Here is a 19,479-nt window from a genome sequence, read left to right as displayed (position 1 = left end):
GTGTCTGTGAGGTCAGACAATCCCATTAGACATATTGTATAATAAATAGCTCCCTGCCAGAGAGCAGCCCCAGTGTAGAGGAAGTAAAGGTTACACACTTCAGTCAGAGCTGTGTGTGTGTGTGTGTGTGTGTGTGTGTGTGTGTGTGTGTGTGTGTCCAGTATCTACCTCCTCCAGTTTGAACGTGATCATGGTGAAGGCCCTGAACACACAGTCTGTCGGCCCTGTGATGGTGATGATCCTCTCTGGACAGGAACCCTCTGAGATGTTGATCCTTGCGCTGCTCTGTAGGTCCAGACAGAGGTGGAGGGGGAAGGGAGGGGGGAGGGAGGGATTGTGGGAAAATTTATTTTTGGGGGTGGGTGTGAGGAGGGGCCAAAAAGAAGGGGAAAGGGGAGGTAAGGAATGGGAGAGAGGGAATGAGAGGATGATGGGAGGGAGGAGAATTTAGGAAAAACATTGGGAATGAGGGGAGGCAATTGGGCAGCAGAGAGGAGGTGAGTCGTGATGGGGGAGGAGAAGGAGATGGAGGTTAATGGAAAGAGGGTGGGGCAAAACAGAGGAGAGAGAAAACACATTAGTGGGGGGAAGGGATATGTGGGCCAAGACAGAGAAGAGGAGGAGAACCATTTTCGCCACTGCTCCTCGTTCCCTACGGGAGATTCACCTGTGATGCAGGAGAAGAGAGGGATTACAAGAAGGCTGGAAGAGGGAGGACAGGAGGAGGAGCGAGCGAGGGAGGGAGGCAAGCACATGAGAAAACCAGCGTACAGTAAATTGAAGATTTTTAGGAAAGGGTGGATAGAAGGAGAGCAGAGGAGGAAATGAAAAGGGGTGAAGGAGAAGAGGGAGAGGGAGATTTAGATGATTTGATGAGGAAGGGGTGGGAGGAAGGTGGGATTCAAGCCCAGGAAATGGAGAGGAGAGGAGAGGAGAGAGTGTGGGTAGAAATTTATTAAAGGTAGAAGAGGAAGGGCAGGAGGTGGAAGAGGAGGACAGGAAAGTGAGGGACAGGATCAAAAGGAGAAGAGAGAGACAAGGCGGTGCAAATATTTGAGGAGAAATAAGAAGAGAAGTTGAAGATATAGAGAAGCTGCAGTAATAACCGTACGGGGATGGATGGCGAGGGCAGGTGTCAGGAGGAAATTGAAGTGTGAGTTGGGGGAGTATAGATAAACACAGACGATTAGAATCAGAGCCCGGTGCTGGGTTTGTGGGGGAAAGTGGAATCAACTCCAGCGCCCTGAAACCAGAGTAAATTTTTAATGTTCTTCAGAATTAGAAAACTTCTTCTGGTTTCCTCTGTGCTCTTAGCTTCTAGGTCAATATAAAGATCGATGACATGACATGAAAATCTTGACATCTCCATCTCTTCCACCTCAACCTCTTTTCTTGACCCAGCTTCAACAGTTCTTTCCCATATCTTCATGGTGCAGCTCTGTAGTTACAGCTCTGCATATCAGGCTTGTTCTTCATCTGGACCAACTCCTATTCTATTCTTCATCCTCTTCATAGCTGACCTCACTTCCTCCTTACTAATCCTCTGCACTTCCTGATTCACTAACTGTTCCCCATCCGTCCATCGCCCGTCTCCATCTCCACTCTAACCTGCTGCACATCCTTTCCAGCGCGATTTCTCTGCCAATCAGTACAAATCATTTCCTCTGTCCTTTACATCTCACTAAAAGCCTTTTCCTGTGCCATGCTCTTTGCTGTACGCCTAGCCTCCCATTAACTCTTTTAGATTGCACCTCCTGCATAAGCTCGCCTGTCTGCATCTTGTTTCTGTCAGCCTTTGTTCCTCCCTCTTCTCGAATCACGTGTTCACCACAGTTTGCCAAATTAGTCCAATCCAGAATATCAACTGTTAGCAGCAGGAAGAAATGACAAACTGGAGAATCAGGGATGTGAAACTAAATGTTCAGCAGTCTGTACATACACTGACCTCATTATTTGGACTTTTGATCGTGTTTAATATGAACATCCACCATTAGAACAGGATACTGAAAAGGTGCACTTTAATTAAAACACTCATTTAAATATTTTTGCATTTTAATTTAATTCTTTAATTTGTGTAAATAATGTTGTTCTTCTGAATCAGATTTCCCATCTGATTACCAACACTTTAAATCAACTTACAAAAATATCCAGGTAAGAGTCTGGACTGTGTGTGTGTGTGAGTGTGTGTGTGTGTGTGTGTGTGTGTGTGTGTGTGTGTGTGTGTGTGTGTGTGTGAGAGAGAGAGACACATGTATTCATATCTTTGTGGAGACCAAAATCCTGGTCCCCACAAGTTTGAAGGTATTTTTGAGACTCAAAATGTGGTTTTACTGTCAGGGTTACAGTTGGGTTAGGGTAAGAGTTAGGCATTCAGTGAGAGAGAGAGAGAGAGAGAGAGAGAGAGAGAGAGAAAGAGCGTGAGAGTGTGAGTGTGTCTTTCCCACATGTGTCCTGACAGCTCTTCCTACTTCAGCCTAACAACTACAACATGCTGGAGCTGAAAGTCAAAGAGTGCATGTAACACAGTGCTAACTATGACCTACATCCTCTCATCCAGCCTTTATTCACATTTTGACCATTACGTTTCTATTTTAATCATTCCATTCTGGCCGACTGTTTCTCACTGTTACTTTTTTAATTAACTTTCTGCTCAAACACGTTCACATCCACTTGATTCTTTAATTAAATTGTCATTTCTTTTCTGTCAGATTAGTTCGGCGATTCTTTCCATTGAACAGGACCCCCTGGGAACACTGGGGCCCATCATTGGTCATCACTGCTGTAAAGATATAAGGTACGTGTAACGAACACACAACATTCACATAAACGTGTTTCAGTGTCGTGCGGTCATGAAACAAAATAAAATGTGCACTAAACTAAATCCCTTTTTTTTCACCATCCACCAAGAAATCGAGCTGTGGGGGTTACTGTAGAGTCCTCACAGAGATACACAAAGTGCAGGAATCAGCTGTGTCTGTTCCACTCACAGCTGATCTCTCCATCACTGAACACACAGACAGATACAGACAGACTGACAGACGCTCAGCTGTGTGTGTTTGACGTCAGCTTGCCACGAACCGTCTCAGCGTACATCAGCTGTGCAAGCGTCAACATTTTTTTCTGCATGTTTCGCAAGAAAAACACCTGCCACGTGTTGGGACTGTGCCAAGTACATCTACAGCATGTCGACGCATGTGCAGCCACTATATTCTATATAATACTATACATGACTGACCTATTATTAGTTCTTAAAGAGCTTCCATGTGTGACGTGCAAACCAGTTTGTAGTCCAAGCAGCAGCACTGACAGTAGTGTACGAGAGCCCTGCGTGCAGGTACACACTGAGCATGGAACAATGATAGCCGGTAGCTTCACAGATCTTTTAGTTTAAGCTTACCTGAAACGTCAGTAATCTCAGCACTAACGTTATGTGTAAATTTGTGGGGCGTATCCCAAATGTTAGTGTGCTCACAGAAACATTAGATTTGTTTGAACTGATCTATGCCAATGCTGCGTTCAGGTCATAGCAGAGTTTTAAAAATGACTGTAAATGTTTTTGTAGTGTGGGCTAATGGAACAGAGAGGAGAGATCACTTCTCTCCTTCCACAGTCGTGCAAAGACTGAGCTGCACCTGGCTGGACAAACACCCGTCTAAGGTCACCTGCTCACATGTTTTCTGCACATATGAGGAGAGAAATAAACCACGAGTCTGGCTTCACTTTAGCTCAACAAAGATTCTAAAGATTTTCAGGAGTTTCCACAGGAGTCGTGTCACAGCAGGCCCTGATTTGCATAAAGTAGGTCAGGGCTCGACTTTATGCAAACAAGGATCGAGGGACTCGACTCATCATCCAAAACACAACACGTTGATATCAGAATGCTCTGAATAACTGAATACGTACACAATGAATGAGAAGCACGGAAACAAAAGAGTCTGTGGACACGTCACAAAAGCCACAGGTACAAGTACATGTTCTGAAACTCGTGGCACTGCAAAGCCCCAAAGTGCCATCAAAAATAAACAATTAAAGTAGATGAACTACATCTATCTATAGATATATACATGTATACACACACACATATTTAAAAAACACTACGAATGAGCCTCTGAAAATCAAACTGATTCCAGTTCAGCTGATCGCCCAGGCCATCTTCTCGTGCACTGAGCTAACACAAAAAACCTCACTCTGAGGGACCTGCTCCTTCATGCTCCTCGTCTCGCTCCTCACCTGACACAAGTGCCTTCAGACTTTGGAGACTTCAACTGAAAACTAAAGCAGACGTATCTCTCCAAAAGTTGAATCTGTTCATCTGGACGTAGCGTTTTGTGGGAGAAACGTTTCGTCACTCATCCAGGTGACTTCTTCAGTCTCAGCTGACTGCAGGTTTCCCCAATCTTATAAACAGTACATTTGCATAATGACTGAAACCAGCCCACTGAAGGAACAATGGGCTGTGGGGTCAGTTCCTTAATCTTAATTATGCACATTCCCGCAGACGTAGTTTAGCTCCAGCTATCAGCAGCAGCAACAATAATTCACACAAAACCGAAGCTGAGATTCGCCCTCTGACATTCAGGTACTGAAAGTACAGCCCACCCTCATGGCAGAGCACAGGATAGTAACGAGCAGTCGATCCATTTGTCACAATGACACTGAAACTGAGTTTTACTAGAAAGAGTGTTTCGTGTGCGTTTTAACAAATATACTTTGTTTACTGTGGTCTGAATCAGGTGAAACTCGTAGCTTTTTCCTGTGGTTTGGTTTCTTTTCATACAGAGAAAAATCCAAGTGAACTCCACAGCAAAAGTAAATACAGGAAGAAGGTGCTGTGTGGGAAAACTGAGAATTGTTAGGTTCATTTCGCGGCTAGCTGCTAGCCCGTACAGACCTTTGCACCATTGTAGTACCTTCTCTCATAGCCACAAAGCATTTGTGGCTACGGGACGTTTTTCAGCTCAAACTTGTAACGTACACCTGGTAGTTGGTTGATTTGGGGGTCAGTCCACACCATTAACGAACCGCTCCGGAGTTTGATTGGAACTGTACCTCCTCCACCTCCTCCAAAGTGTCTTGGTGCTGCTGTTTAGGTCCACACTCGAGTGCGATCTGTTCATATCTGCACACGTGAGCCGTGCCGAGGGGGAAAACAGGCCACAGCGCAGGTGTGAAAACGCCATTAGACTCTTAAGAGGAGACCTATCACCACGGTAACCATGAAAACTTTGAAACAAGTGGCAACTGTTCTAACCGACCAGTGTTGTGTTATTGTAACAAATATATAAACATAATGGGTGGCACAGCGGTTAGAGCTGTTACCTCACATCCACAGGCCCAGTGGGCCTCTGTGTGGAGCTGGGGTACGTCCTCCCACAGCCTGAAGACTGAAGGTTAGGTTAATTATTGATTCTACACCGAAGAGGACCACAGGCGTGTTTGTCTGTGTTAGTCCTGCGACGGACTGTTCTTCTGTCCAGGGTCGACCCCGCCTCTCCTCCTTACAAACAGCTGGGACTGGCCAGCTGTTTGTTGTTTCCTCAGGACCTCTGGATCAGACCTCGCTTTGCACAGGAGCATCAGAGGTTCGACGCTGCAGTAAAACAGTCATTTTAGTGCATTCAGACAAACTCTCCACGGCGGCCCCAGTTGGCACAGTCTGTGTGAAGATCGTGGAAGAAATGAAGCTCAGACTTGTCTACTCATCGATTCTGACAGCAGCCATCTTCAGTAACGAGTGAGAAGCAGCAGCACAAGACTGACAGCTGCCATCTTTCTGTGAACGTGTCAGAAACATGAGGCTCCTACACGCCGTCGTCTTCCACACCACAGTCCCTTTCTGTAGTTGCTTTACTGTCTTGCACTGATTTGCATGACACGATTTGCATGAACTGAGAAAAGAAGTTTCACGTCAAGCCGCCCTCCGCGGTGCCCGCGTCTGTGATGAAGTGCCGTTTGCTGTGGCTCACGTGCTGCTGCTTTGGGTGAAAGTGTGTGAGTGCGCATTTCATTTAGTGTGTTGTTTATCAGTTAGATCCCCCCCCCCCCGTTATCCTCAGCAGACTGCAGGCTCCTCTCATTGTTATGAAAATAGAACAAATATTCTCTGGGTGCGAGTGTGTGCTTCTGTGAGTGTGAGTGTGCACGTGCACAGCTATTGGTAATAAAGCAATGATGGAATAATTCTCTCCCACTCTCACACCGTTTATTATCTCAATAAAAATACATTAGCCGCCGTCTCCCTCTCCTCAGTCTGTTTACGTCTCTCACCCACCTCCATCCTTCTATCCTTTGCTTTTTATCCTCCAACTACAAGCATGCCCCTTCTCCCCCTCCTCCAAGATTGCCCCCTTATCGTTCATCCCTCCACCCATTATCCCCTCTTTCATCCATCTCCCTTTCTTTTATCCTTTCATCTAATCAGCATCGGGAATTTATCGATACCTCCTCCTCTCCATCTGCCTCACGGAGTTGCAGTCCTCTCCATCCATCACATCGGTATCCTCCTGCTTAACCCCGATCCTATCAGTTACCCTCTCTAACCTCCCTTTGGCCTCTTTATCTTTTCCGTCATCCCTCCTTTGTTCCCTCTCTCTATCAAAATGTAGCTGAGCTGTTTGGAGGACCTGAGCTTTTCAAGTTTCCCTGAGTGAGACATTATGACTGTTACCGCTCAAGCTTACAGCTAATCGCAGCTGCAGCTCCACATTTAATGGACAGGCAGGATGTTGGTATTTCTCATCTTCACCAGAATCCAAATAATATCAACAGCCATCAGCATCACCAGCGTACCTGCCCAGCCTATTAGCCACATGCTACATTGGTGTATTTTGGCATCACAGGTTTCCTGTTAGAAGAGTTTTCATTTTGGTGTTCCAGACAGCAAAATTATATAAAGAGAAAAAAAGTGGTGGATGCTGGTGTAACCCTAAACTGTGCATGAACTACCAATGACCTCACTGATATTAGAGTTTAAACCCAAAACTTTATGTTGAGGAAAGAAAAGCATCTTTCTTAATCACAATATTTCCCAGTGTGTGCTCGTTAGGCTCATTATTTTTTGTCCCCTGCCAAATTAGTAGAACTAAAATTCCTGATAGCTCAGGGTTAGGGTTTAGCGGTTTAATATAACAGTGTTACAAATGCCCTGGTCATAAAGTGAAATGAGCACACTTTACACCAGAAACCAAACAAATTACAACAGTGAAAGCTTCTTCTTCATTCTCTCACAGACCCCTTTTTTGGTTTATCTTCATCTCTAACCTTCATCAGAACAGCTGTTCCCATCACAGGAACCAGGAGAGCTGAACACATGTTCCCTAAATCTTTACACCAGTAAACAAACAGACTCGTAGGTCGTCAGGAAGTGGTCAGCTGGTGGTACCGTGAGTCTGATCCAAACACAGCGATGATACTCTGAAAGGTCCGATTAACTGATTGGTTTATTTTTTGATATGGGGTTAAGAAAACTGAAAGTTAAAAAAAATAAACTGAAATGAAAAGAGATGCTATGAGATATGATGGAAAAGTTCCTGTTTGGTTTTTTTTCTAGTGCTTTCCCACATCTCAGAGACGAGGACGAATACGAGTCAACTTGTAAACTGACAACTTTGCCTTCATGTTCAGGTCACAGAGAAACTGGGGAGTGATGAGCTTACTGGTGGATGCTGGGGCTGGTGGAGGGGTTGAAAGAGCAGAAGCGCTGACATATGCGAGGGAGATGAGGGGAATTCTGCAGCTTAAAAAGGGCAGCAGAGTGGCACAAAGGTGTGCATGAATCTCAAATGGATTTGAATTCTTTATTAAATTAATGCAACCTCAGGCCTCTCCGTGCACGTGCCTGGTTCACAAGAGAACTAACATATACGAGCACGTTCAAGGAGATGTAGTTTACAGGAGTGACAAAACAAAACAGGAATAAAATATTATACTGGCAGAACCAGAAGAAAGCATGCAGCGGTGTTTTCAATCTGGACACATCTCCACTGAAGCTAAATCACACACACCTTTGAACGTGCACGTTCTCCCACTAGTGGGAATCTGGGCTGTCATTATTTTCCAGATCTTTCAATTTTTTTTTCACCCTTTCACCCATCTTCCTCTCCCCTCTCCATCTCCTCCTCCTCATTCCTCCCCCTCCAGTCATAATAAGTGCAGCAGTGCGCCATCTTGCTGTTTCAGCGTGGGACGGCTGTCTTCATTACTCTTCATTTGGAGCAGAGGAAGGATGGACAGCCATGTCATTCAACTGGATTAGTCTGCTCTGTTCTGCTTTATTAGGGAGTCATGCTCGCAGCATGTGAGCATCTGTGTGTGATAAAGAAAGGACAGGCTGTGTGTACTCGCGCATTTGCATGCATGTCTAGGTATGTGTATGTTTGTGTGTGAAGCCATGATGAAGAGCAGCAGCCTGACATTAATGCTTTCACTGACATGATGAAAAAGGACTTCTTGCATGCAGAGTCCTCTCCGTCTGTGCCAGAAACCTCTTCACAAACGGGGCGTTGTGTAAAAATGTAGCCTTGATACACTAGATTTCATACAGAGTTCATTAGCACAAATGTACAACAGGCTGAGTGTGTTTGTGATCTGTCAGTTTGCATATACAGTGACTGAGAGTGAGGCAGCCGGTCAGGGAATGAAAAAGAGTAATGAGAGGAAAACAGAGCTTGAATCCAGCCTAACTCTGTGTGGTTTGTCCTTGAGAGGCAAATATCGATATAAATATTCATGCTTTCTCTTCCTTGCTCTGTGAGTTCCACCTTCAGACAGAAATGCTCCAGAACAACAATCAGATTTCTTTTCTCCTCATCTGCATCACTTTTCAGTCTTTTGCCCTTCAATCTTTCTGCAAAAGGTCAAATTAGGGGTCATCTGGAATTTTGGTCTTTTTTAAGTTTTCCATTTGAATTTGAACTTTCATTTGTTGCTTAAATGCTGTTTTATTTTCACTTTGAGTACTTTTATTTTGAAAGGTTTCTCTAGGGCAGGGCTCTCCATGTTACTGCTGTTACACCTTTAACAGGTGATGCATGTTGGCAGTCCTGAACATCTGTATTGTCATTAGTAATGATTCATTGATGGTGCATTTCTATCTAGTCTTTATCTAGTCTTTATCTTTATTAATCTAAAACATATGAATAGAATGAATCTAACATGCAGGTCTTTGGAAAAAAGACGATTTGAATCCCAAACCTTCTAACCGCTGCACCATCATGTCAACAATATACTAAATATATACAGACATACTGGACCTGGTCTTTTCCATTAAGTTAAAAAAGTGAAGGAGCTGTGTTTCTGTCAATGAGCACAGTGTGATGCATTGATCTTCTTATAGTGTGCCCACTTTTGGATCCAGTTTCTACAAAGTGTTTTGTAACGACACGCACTGGTCCCTTTAGAGACTCCCGACTCTCTTCAGTCTGAGCGAGGCTCTGTTTGCTCTCCTCCTTTTCCTCTGATGTCATGTTTCCCACAAGAATCATTAGTCAGCATTGTTCTGCCAGAAACTCCAGGCACAGCCACATTTCAGCCATATTTGGCTGCAGGTTGTTTCAGCTGAACAAGCGGCTGATCAGTCAGTCAAACTCACATTAGTGTTGTCTGAACACTGCTCCAACGGGCGGAAACAACTCGAGCGAGTGTGACCTTTGTACAGAGTTAACATGGTAAATGCCACTAATGTGCTTCAGGCTGATGCGTGTTGTATTTCTAATCTGCTCTCTGGTTTTTGCACCATGCTGCATCTAAAAAAGAAAATATATCTGTAATTAATTACAAAGCCGAGTACCCATTCTGGGGCATGTTGAGGATCAGCACCATGGACAGAGCACCTCCTGCAGCATGAGCTCCATCACTTTTTCCTGCTCTTACTCATTATTAGACCAAACACCGCCCAAATGCCTCGTGTTTGCCTCAAAACATTCGTCCTTTTCCTCAGAATGAAACCTATAATTGTCTTATATATATCTATAAAGGAACAGCTGTTAGTTTCTTTATCTCACAGAAATTTCATGAAGTAATTCAAGATTTTGGTCAAGAATGTAGCTGTTATATTAGGGATAATGAGAGATTAAACAAAAACCATTCGTCCATCCATCCATGTCCAGGATGCACAGAGTTAGAACTGCCCAGACCTCCCACTTCCTGGCCACCTACTTTAGCTCCTCTGGGAGGCGCTCTCCAAAAAAGCCAGGATGCTGACTGCACTCCAGCACAAACTAAACAAGCAAAGGCGCGAGTGCTCGGGTTATATAAAGTTCTACAAGTATTAAATATTATCATATGCATAGCCTGTTTTGTAGAAAAGAATTTTCATCATCTCTTTTTCCCCTAAATTCACATTTTATTTTTGTGAGATTTCACAAGTTAACTTAAAATTCCCCCGACACATAAATGAAAACTCTGCCCCCCCTCCTGCTCCCTCCCCCGTTTCTCGCTGCAGTCTTGATTCATGTGCAGTCATCTTCAAACCATTTCTCCTAACACACACATTTCTAAAATCATTTCTCCCTCCAGAACATATTTGTGGGTTAATATTTTACATTTTTCCAGACAAGCAGGGGACTAACTGAGTTCATTTAGACTCATTAAACTCCAGAAACATATTGTCGAAAAACACCGCAAGGTGTTGTGTGACCTAATTTGAAGCTCATTCTGTAGTTAAAGAAAATCTCAGTGTGATAATTTCTCACATATTTCAGTCTGCTCGCTGCTGCTGATGAACCGACAGAGAAGCTTTTATTTTGCAGGGACTCGGGAGAGCTGTTTAACATGACAGTGAGGATTCGGTGACATAAAAACTCATCCTTGTTTCTCCAGTGTAAGATATGAGGTAGCCTTTTTAAAGCACGCGCACACACACACACACACACACACACACGTGTGTATTTATATCCTTGTGGGGACATCTAATTGACATAAAGCTTTCCCTAGCCCCTTACCCTAAACCTAACCATAACCTGTAACCCTGACACTAAAACCACATTTATAGTCTCCAAAATGCCTTCAAACTTGTGGGGACCTGGGATAAGGGCTGTTGGTCCCCATAAGTATAGTAAACTTCCATTTCTGGTCCCCACAAAGCTATGAATACACGCTCACACAGGTACATCTCTCTGAGTCTTGTTTGCTCAAGGATAATCTTCACAGCATCTCTCCTAGGAGGATCTTGGCATCTTTGTTCACTTATATAAAAAACTGTCTGCTGTGGAATACATTAAGCCACTGATATGGCCGTTTTCTGTTTTCAGTGAGATGAATGTGGAGCATTTGAACTTATAGATCCGTGTGTTTAAGTATTCATACAGCTGCTGTAAGTGGCCTGATTGCAAATGAAGCCAGGAGAGGTAAGAGAAAGCAGACAGCATGGAGAGGCAGCAAATGATTAGACCGGCTCTCACGCTGGGCGCTGCTGGGATTCGGGTTTTGTCTTTATATGAAATATAAGTTCAGTTCTTCTCACTGTTAGTCATCCTGTCAACTTAAAGGTTCAGTGTGAACGTTCCCATCCGAGGGTGTCAGATAATGCTGTTTGTGCCTCAGCGCACCAACATCAGAGAGATTATGGTGTTACTTTACAGACCTAGAGTCTGTCAGAGTTCAGAGGCTGGAGGAGCGCTGCTGTCAGAACGCCACGGTTCACGGGCCGTTTGGACCTTTTTGTTTTGCGCTTGGTTTTGCTTTCGTCCAGCTTCGGTTTAATCACTACAAACAACTTTGTTAAATCTGGTGAATGCACTTCTTTACAACAGTAATCCCACATGCTGGAAAATGAAGAGTGGGGAGGGATCACCGTAGTGTCCCGCACCCCCACCGAGACACGCCAGCAGCTTTGAGAATAAAGCATCATTTCATGTGTTGGGAATGGGAACAGCAACATTCCACCACCAGACCGGAGCACCGTCCAGTCAGAGTTTCCCACAATGCTCAGCTGCTGAAGAAGCTGAGCATCTTTCCCTTACAATATAAAGCGCCTTGAGGCAACTGTTGTTTTGATTTGCAGTTATAGAAATACAACTGAATTGAAAACACAGTGAGACATTGACTGATTTCACACATTTCCACTGAACAAAGTCTTGCATCAGCATTGCACCATATAACTGTTGGTCCTGAAGTTTGAACCACTGATGTTAGCTTCTGATTTGCAGATGCTGCCAACAGATTCTGATTGGCACGATCCAGCGTCCTCGTCTCGTCTCTACGGTTCCCCTCTTACCTCACGTTTGTGTCTTTGTCACGCTCGATGTCTCCTCGAACAGACAGGAAGCCAGAGAGGTCCGATTCCAGGGGAACCCCTCCCCTGTACACTCGCTATCATTTTAAAGACTTCTGACAGCAAAGAGCAGCTAAATGTGCAAACTGCAACATCACAGGAGGCCGCCAAAAATACTAAACACACCTTCAGATATTTGAGGTGGATTCTTGCTCACAGCTGTGGTGAAGATGAAAGCCCCTTTTTATTGTATTTACAGTTAAGTCTGAGCAGAAAGGAGCCCTAACAGGATATATAATCATGACTCCTTATTTCTCACTGATTCAGTTAAAGACACAGTGTCACAGTGCTTTACAGTCACGCTGCAGTTAGCAGGAGCTGCATTCAGAGGGCAGTCATGGGTTAATGGGAGACAGAGGAGGATGACAGAAGAATGAACACGTGTGATGGGAGATGAGGTCAGTCTTACCTCTTCTCGTATTCTCTTCACCGTTTCTCCTTTCTGTGGAAAGACACAGGAAGGACAGTCATCTCCGAGTGTACCGAGTCCTTAATAAAGATGTATTAGACAAGTATCTGAGCAAGTTTAGAACACAAACACAATCAAATACATACAAGATCATTTTCCAGTGTTTTTAAATCGTTGATGCAGTTACATGTGAGGAATAAGCTACTGTTACTGAAAGAGTGACTGAAAAATCCAGGTGAGGAAAACGAATCAGCGACGCTCGCTGCCTACTAATCAACAGCCAGCGGGATGCCCCCGAGCAGCTTCACTGGTGGAGCTCCTCAGTGTGCTAGGCGGCTAACAGGTATGACAGTGCGATGCTGTGAATGTGACACACGTTTGCTAATTCGCTCCGGAAAAACATCGGCGTGATAAACAAACGGGGCTAACACGGATCATATTTATATCTGCGCTCTGAGCTGTGTAACATTTATCTCTGCTGACACGCGTCCTCGTCGGCCGAGCCTGCCCAAACCAGATAGGATTTCTTCAGCCGGCGTCAGCCTGGCAGGCTTGTTTAATGCTAGCAGAAGCCCCGGAGAGCAGCTCCTGCACCGTGACTACAGACTGGCACGACCCAACTAGAACCATCATGTAACTTAATGCCATCTTTATGTCACAGCTAATAGGCCGCATACTGGAAGTGACTGGGTGGGTGGGGGGGTGAAGGATATCAGACCCAATTGTGGGTTAGCGAATGTGCCGTGGGGGCCAGCGGTCATTATCGCGCCTCGCTCAGCTGTGATATATTTGGACAAAAATCCTACTGGGCTTTATTTAACACGTCCACGCTTAAACGGACTCGCTTCCCTCGAGAGCAGCGCCTTTTCAGTAAGTACAGACTCGAATGACACGGCCTGACTGGAAATGTTACACACTGTTAATGCACATTTCACGGCAACTTCATATCATGTAGAAGGATTACGCCCAATGTTATCACGAGAGGCGTGCAAATTTCAGAAAACTAAAGCCTGAAGATGGCTTTGATGTTGGTTTTAGAGGATTTCTAATGTTTTTTTAATTTCACTTAAGTTCATTTTAATGACTTTTTCACAGATTGAGTGATTTTTACTTCCTGGCAGAGCAAATTTTTTCATACTGGGTAACACGATGAGCATAGAAGGGAACGTTAACTCACCTTTCCGATGATGCTTCCTACTTCCTGCAGAGAAAAAAAAAACACAAACAAGAAAATCATTATCCTCAAATTTAAAAACAAACAGACTCGTGTAGCCAATCAAAATTCAGGTTTTGAACATGCATGCATACCTGCTTCAGGTGGAGCAGCATGACAGCGCTGAGATATGTTTATGCGCCAACATTTAATCGTGTTGACACTTTCATTTTCATAAAACACAAAGCATTTTTCTTTTGTGTCACCAGCTTCATATAGTTTACATAATGTGAGCTCTAATAACACGAGCTATGAACAGGAGGTCCGCGGGGTAACCGTGTACAGGAGAAGCTTGGGACAACGAGCCATGTGAAAGCAACAGTGTTCTCAGCAAGTGTGGAAGAGACATTTTAAAGAGTATAAAAAATGAAGTTTTGGTAATAATGGACTGTTTTTCCTGGGGAACACGGGACGTCTGGAAGAGAGGAATGCTCTCAGGTTTCTGTGCTTGGATTCTAAAATATGGAGTCCAGGAACACAGAGCAACGGCAATCTGATGATTGAATTTATAAAACCTTTGCTCATTCTGCCGTGGTGAATAGTGAACTTCAGGGAAACTTGGTGACTTCGGACAGGCTTACTACTTCCTGTTGGGATTCTCCATGGCCGGGAGAAGAGAATTGACCTGGCCAGACAATTATGGTTTCCCTTTTCTCCAAATTCAGTTGTAGTTACTCAACTTGCTGGTTTAAAGATCTGTGAAGTGTTTTAATTTGATTGAGCTGCATGCTTTGCCCCTTCTTAAATGCTTAAATAAATATCTTGCCTGGATTTAAAAACAAAACTGTGGAAATTGGCTTTTGAATTCTTCACGGTGGCACGGTGGTTAGCACTGTTGCCGCACAGCAAGAAGGTCCTGAGATCGATTCCACCATCAGGCCGGGATCCTTCTGTGTGGAGTTTGCATGTTCTCCCCGTGTTTCTCAGTGCTGTGAGTGTGTGGGTAACCCCTTTACAGGCTTCAGTCTGTGCTGGCCTCGTCCTCACCTCATCCTGGTTCCCCAGAAAATAATATTCTGTTTATTATATTGGTAGTTTTTTCTCTATAAGTTAAATTTGGGGACCTTTTAAAGGTTCTGAATCATTTCCATCTGAGATATGATGTTATTATAATGTAATTATTTTTCAGTATTTATTGATGTCATGTTCTTTTCTCTGGCTGCTAGCGGCACCATAACCTGCGATGTCCTTTATTTCTCTCTAATTAACATGAATAACAGTCTTGCTCACCTTTCCATGCATGAGGAGGCGCAGTGTGAGCGTGACTCCCATGGCGCCGTCTCCAAACTCCTGTTCACAGCTCATGGTAGAGGAGGTGGTGGTGTGGTGGGTGAAGGTGTGGGTGGACTCTGCTGCTGGGAGACGCATGAAGGTCTGAGGCCCCGAGGCGTATGGAGCTCTACAGAACACCACAGAGAACCCTTTGGAGAACCCAGAAAGGAACCCTCAGAGAGCCCTGGAGCTGCGAGAGGGGGAAGGGGAGGTCGGGTTTGGGGTCGGACGGAGGGGCTGTGCGGGCGGAGCTGGCGTCAGGGGTGGGATCTATCCTTACTCCGGTTTCTGTGGTATGACAGACAAGAAAGTGATGTTTGAGTTTGTGACTGTTTCTACTTCACATCCCCCTCACAGTTAATGTCTGTATTTAGACCCGATGAGACTAAAACCAGCATGTTGGGATCATTCTGCACTTTTTTGTAAGCCTCTTATAATCAGTATTTGCTGAGCAACAGCCTTTATTGACTTTTTATTATTCTCTCACTTCTGATGACTGAATCCAGAGCGTCTTACTAAACAGAGCGCAACAGGAAACGAGTCATTTCAGCGTGTAAGAGCTGCTGTAATGGGTGTTGATAGATATGACTCAGCAGCTACAGATTCAGAAATTCTGAGAAAAACACACAACAACAAAGGGAGCCTAAGACCATGCAGTACTGTGTTAAACAGGATTTCCTTGAGAGGCCTCAAACTGAACTTCTTTCTCATTTCAGGCACACTTTTAACCCCAAATCCTGTTTTTAAAGCAATTTCCACAGATGTAGGAAAACCCTAAAATAGGGTGATAAATTGGGGCGTTTCTCTTCTCCGTGCTTAATTTGACTCAGGTGCTGGACGCTCCACATCACCTTCTTTGGTCCCCACAACAGATTATCCATCTGATCCTCCTCTATGACCAACCCTCTGCACGCCCTCCTACATGCTGATGTCCACATCTACTACTGACACAGCATAGGATCACCTGAGTTAGTGCACAGCAATACTATATCAATGCAAGGACAAACAAACATCCATATTTTATTACATAAATTAAAATACTATGAACAATAGGGCTCCATCCTGAGATCCCGTTAGCCGAGCAAACTTACACCAACTAGGATCAGTCAAAAACAACCCGTCCAACGCTGCACACACTCGGCTTTACTAAACTACCGCTTTACTCAGAATACCCTGATGGCTCAGTCACATGGGTAAAAACAGGACAGACCTCCCTGCATCGACAAAAAGTTCTTTCACATTCTGCAGCTTGTCACGACTCGAGGGTGTTGCACACTCATGACTTTTCACTGCAAGGCGACTGCACAGGTTCTTCTTTCTTCTTTGTTGGACTGACTATAGTCGCTCTCAGAGAGACTGTCGAACATTTGTGAACAACTGCCGTCTAATTTCTAAATGCAGACAGATTTCCTAATATCAAGTGTCAGTCAATGAGCAAAACTCGAGGGTACCAGCTCAGCTGGCTGTTCTGGTTATATTCCTACAGAACAGAAGGGTCGCTGAGACCAAACAGAATATTTAAACGTGAATTTCTGTCTTCATAATCTCCTTTTGCATTAAAAGAATCTGAAGTGAGACAATTCTGTCAACATCTGTTTTATCCAATAATCTAAATTTTAACTTAACTATAATTTGCAGATAAACAGTCAACATTTACCACCTTAAAACGTCCTTTAATTTACCTCGTTATGCTAACCAGTACTTTTACAGAATAATTTAACTATTTATATTAGTAACTGATAATAAAGGTTGCTGTGAAAATAAAAGTAGGTTGCAGTATTAAAAGTAAAGGTCAGAGTGTGAGGGCAGCGACTTTAAATCTTCCAACAAACACTGTTACGCACCCATTTCCACTCGTGCTGTCGGAGCACAGCGCCGAGTGTGGCTCTGAACGAACGCAGTCTCTGTGCTGTAAACCAGCAGTACTCTTGGCCCTGCAGCCACGAGGCCAACAAGGCGTTTCACTGATTCCACATCCTCAGCAGCACGGCGTGAGCGAGCCGGCTCCGGTGCCGTGCGAAGTGTGGAAATTAACATAATTTCTCAAGTGTCAGAAGCTAGTCAACAAGTCTGTGCTGTAATTTAAAAATTAATTGGGAACTCTGTTAAAAAAAAAGCTTAGGGGGCTGAATTAAATAAGCTTCTGGCCGTGGAAGTGCCACTCAAGCGTGATGATACTTAAGCGTTTCCTTTTAACACAAAACTGAAAGGAAAACAGAGAAAGAGAGACCTCCTCCACTCCTGCATTCTCCTTGTTGTATACAGATGTGCAACTATGCGTGCTGCATACATGATTGCATGTACACGCTGCACTTTGATCATTTTTGAGTAAGCATGTATGTTTTTTTTAGCAGATTTTGCTGTTTGTGTCTGGAGAGCTCACACACACACACACACACACACACACACACACACACACACACACACACACTCAGGCATCTGTCACTATGCCAACCAGCGCTGTAGGTAACCCGAGGTATGCAGACGAATAAAAAGGTGCGTATAAATGATCGGCATACGTTTGTGTGCATGTGCGTGTGCTGATGGCTCGTTGTGCAGTTTTAAATGTGTTTCTATGCAAACAGCGAGCCTCACGTCTCCATTTGCACGTCTGCATCTCCCACTCTCATAAAAAATACACACTCTGAGCCAAAGTAGGTCACAAATGTAACGCAGGCTGTTTGGCATGCAAAGCAAGCAGCATCTCATGACAATGCAACACTCATTGACACACACACACGCACACTTGAGAAACAAATCAGAGGACAGAGGTGCTGAGAGAGAAAACAGAGTTAAAATAATAGCGAGTGGCAGAAGGAGGTGGGGGGAGGGGAGAAATGGCAGGAGACGGCTTACACGACCTCCCGGGGAGCGAGAAGAGTGGCTGTCAAAACATCGTTTACACATGAATTCAGTTATTGGCGGCACAGGTCGAGTGTTTGCTTATCTGCGCATCCATTAAAACCTCTGTGTGGAAATTGTGCGTATTGTTGTGCAGCGTCTTGGATAGGCCGGGCACGCGTGTGGACTAGAGTGTGCAGCTGCATGACTGCATGCATTTGAAAGGGTGGATTTAGTGGGGTTTTTTTTCCTCTGAACAGTGTGTGTGAGGAAGAGGGACAGAGATGAAGAACACAGAACATATGAATTATTAAAGTTCTTTCAGATGCTTCAGTACCGGGTTAAAACCAGGCCTACCCATCCCCCTCCAAGTCATGTCTGTCCACACACACACACACACACACACACACACACACACGGTCCTGTCCTTGTAGAAATGGACTCGGGGGAATAAGCCATGAATCAGCCATGCATGAGCTCAGAACTGAGAGAGTGTGTGTATGATTTTACTTGTTTTGCTGACATTGTGGGGACGATGGTCACACAGTAACCTTTTAGGGACTCATCTCTGAGTTTACCCGGCTGTCCAGGAGGAAAATTGTTCATATTTATTTTCTGCGGCTCCTCTTTTGACATAAAACCACCTGGATTTATATTTCTGTACCTAATGCTTTACCATTTCATAACCTCAGAGAAGCATACTGTAGATGCATTGATTAGGGATGTTACACAGCACAACGATGTTACGCCTTCATACAGTTTAAAAAAAAGAAAAAAGTGTCAGTTTAATTCCTTCTCTGCTCTTCTATTTGTATTTTTATTTATTGATGATCCATTCATTGGCACCAGCCTGGACTGCAGCAGCTGCCAGAAACAAGCACTGGACTTATTGCTAAGATGGCAAAGTGGCGGTGATGGTCCGCACCGACACACAAACAGATTCTCCAAGCTGCAAACAGGAAGGTGCTAGCAGCAAAGTAGTGACCAGCATCCATGGAATGAACTCCTGTGAGCAAAATATCTGCTAGCAAAGCAAGTGAGCATGTACCAATTTAAACTACTGTCAATGAAACTGCTGACTGGTGTGAGAAGAATAGCAAATAAATACATGCAGGCATAACTACGAAAAAACATTAACTTTGTTTATGGCAGTGACTTTAAACTCTGCCCACAAGAGCTTGTTGGTTTTGGTTTCCACCAAAAAACAGCATATTTGAGTAAAAAATACAGGAAACATATTTTGGTCCTTTAAGTAGATTCATTTAATAATGTGTCTTTTACCTGTAACCCTGTAAATGCAGGACTGTCACCTGTGGTGGAGAACATTTAAAGTGAGCTACTGCTACTTTTACTTAAACGGTCCTGTTATCTCCATTTTCAGCATCATAAGAGGAACTCTGCCTCACTGTCAACATCATCTTTTAACTCACCGATAGACTCGTTTTATCGTAGCGTATCGTATGAGCTTCCTCC

At 44.1% G+C, this 19,479-nt stretch overlaps 1 protein-coding gene across 9 annotated transcripts in view; it reads right to left on the bottom strand.

Annotated features, from left to right (window-relative positions):
* pcbp4 (poly(rC) binding protein 4) overlaps nt 1-19,479 on the bottom strand; it is a 186,907-nt gene that overhangs the window by 68,295 nt on the left and 99,133 nt on the right. For 7 of the 9 annotated variants that reach the window (XM_063473306.1, XM_063473307.1, XM_063473312.1 and 4 more), the window contains 4 exons: nt 15,124-15,453; nt 13,858-13,881; nt 12,681-12,713; nt 169-285 (listed from right to left, as the gene is read on the bottom strand). In XM_063473306.1, the coding sequence (XP_063329376.1) occupies nt 169-285; nt 12,681-12,713; nt 13,858-13,881; nt 15,124-15,261 (312 nt within the window). In that variant the 5' untranslated portion in view covers nt 15,262-15,453. Of the gene's footprint in view, nt 1-168; nt 286-667; nt 703-12,680; nt 12,714-13,857; nt 13,882-15,123; nt 15,454-19,479 lie in introns of those variants that run through there. The other 2 variants (XM_063473314.1, XM_063473313.1) reach the window with 2 other exon arrangements.

The sequence above is a fragment of the Pelmatolapia mariae genome, linkage group LG5, assembly GCF_036321145.2.
Source record: "Pelmatolapia mariae isolate MD_Pm_ZW linkage group LG5, Pm_UMD_F_2, whole genome shotgun sequence".
NCBI classification, from domain to species: Eukaryota; Metazoa; Chordata; class Actinopteri; order Cichliformes; family Cichlidae; genus Pelmatolapia; species Pelmatolapia mariae.
Note: the sequence above shows the minus strand (reverse complement) of the source record. Positions and strands in the feature narration are given on the sequence as shown.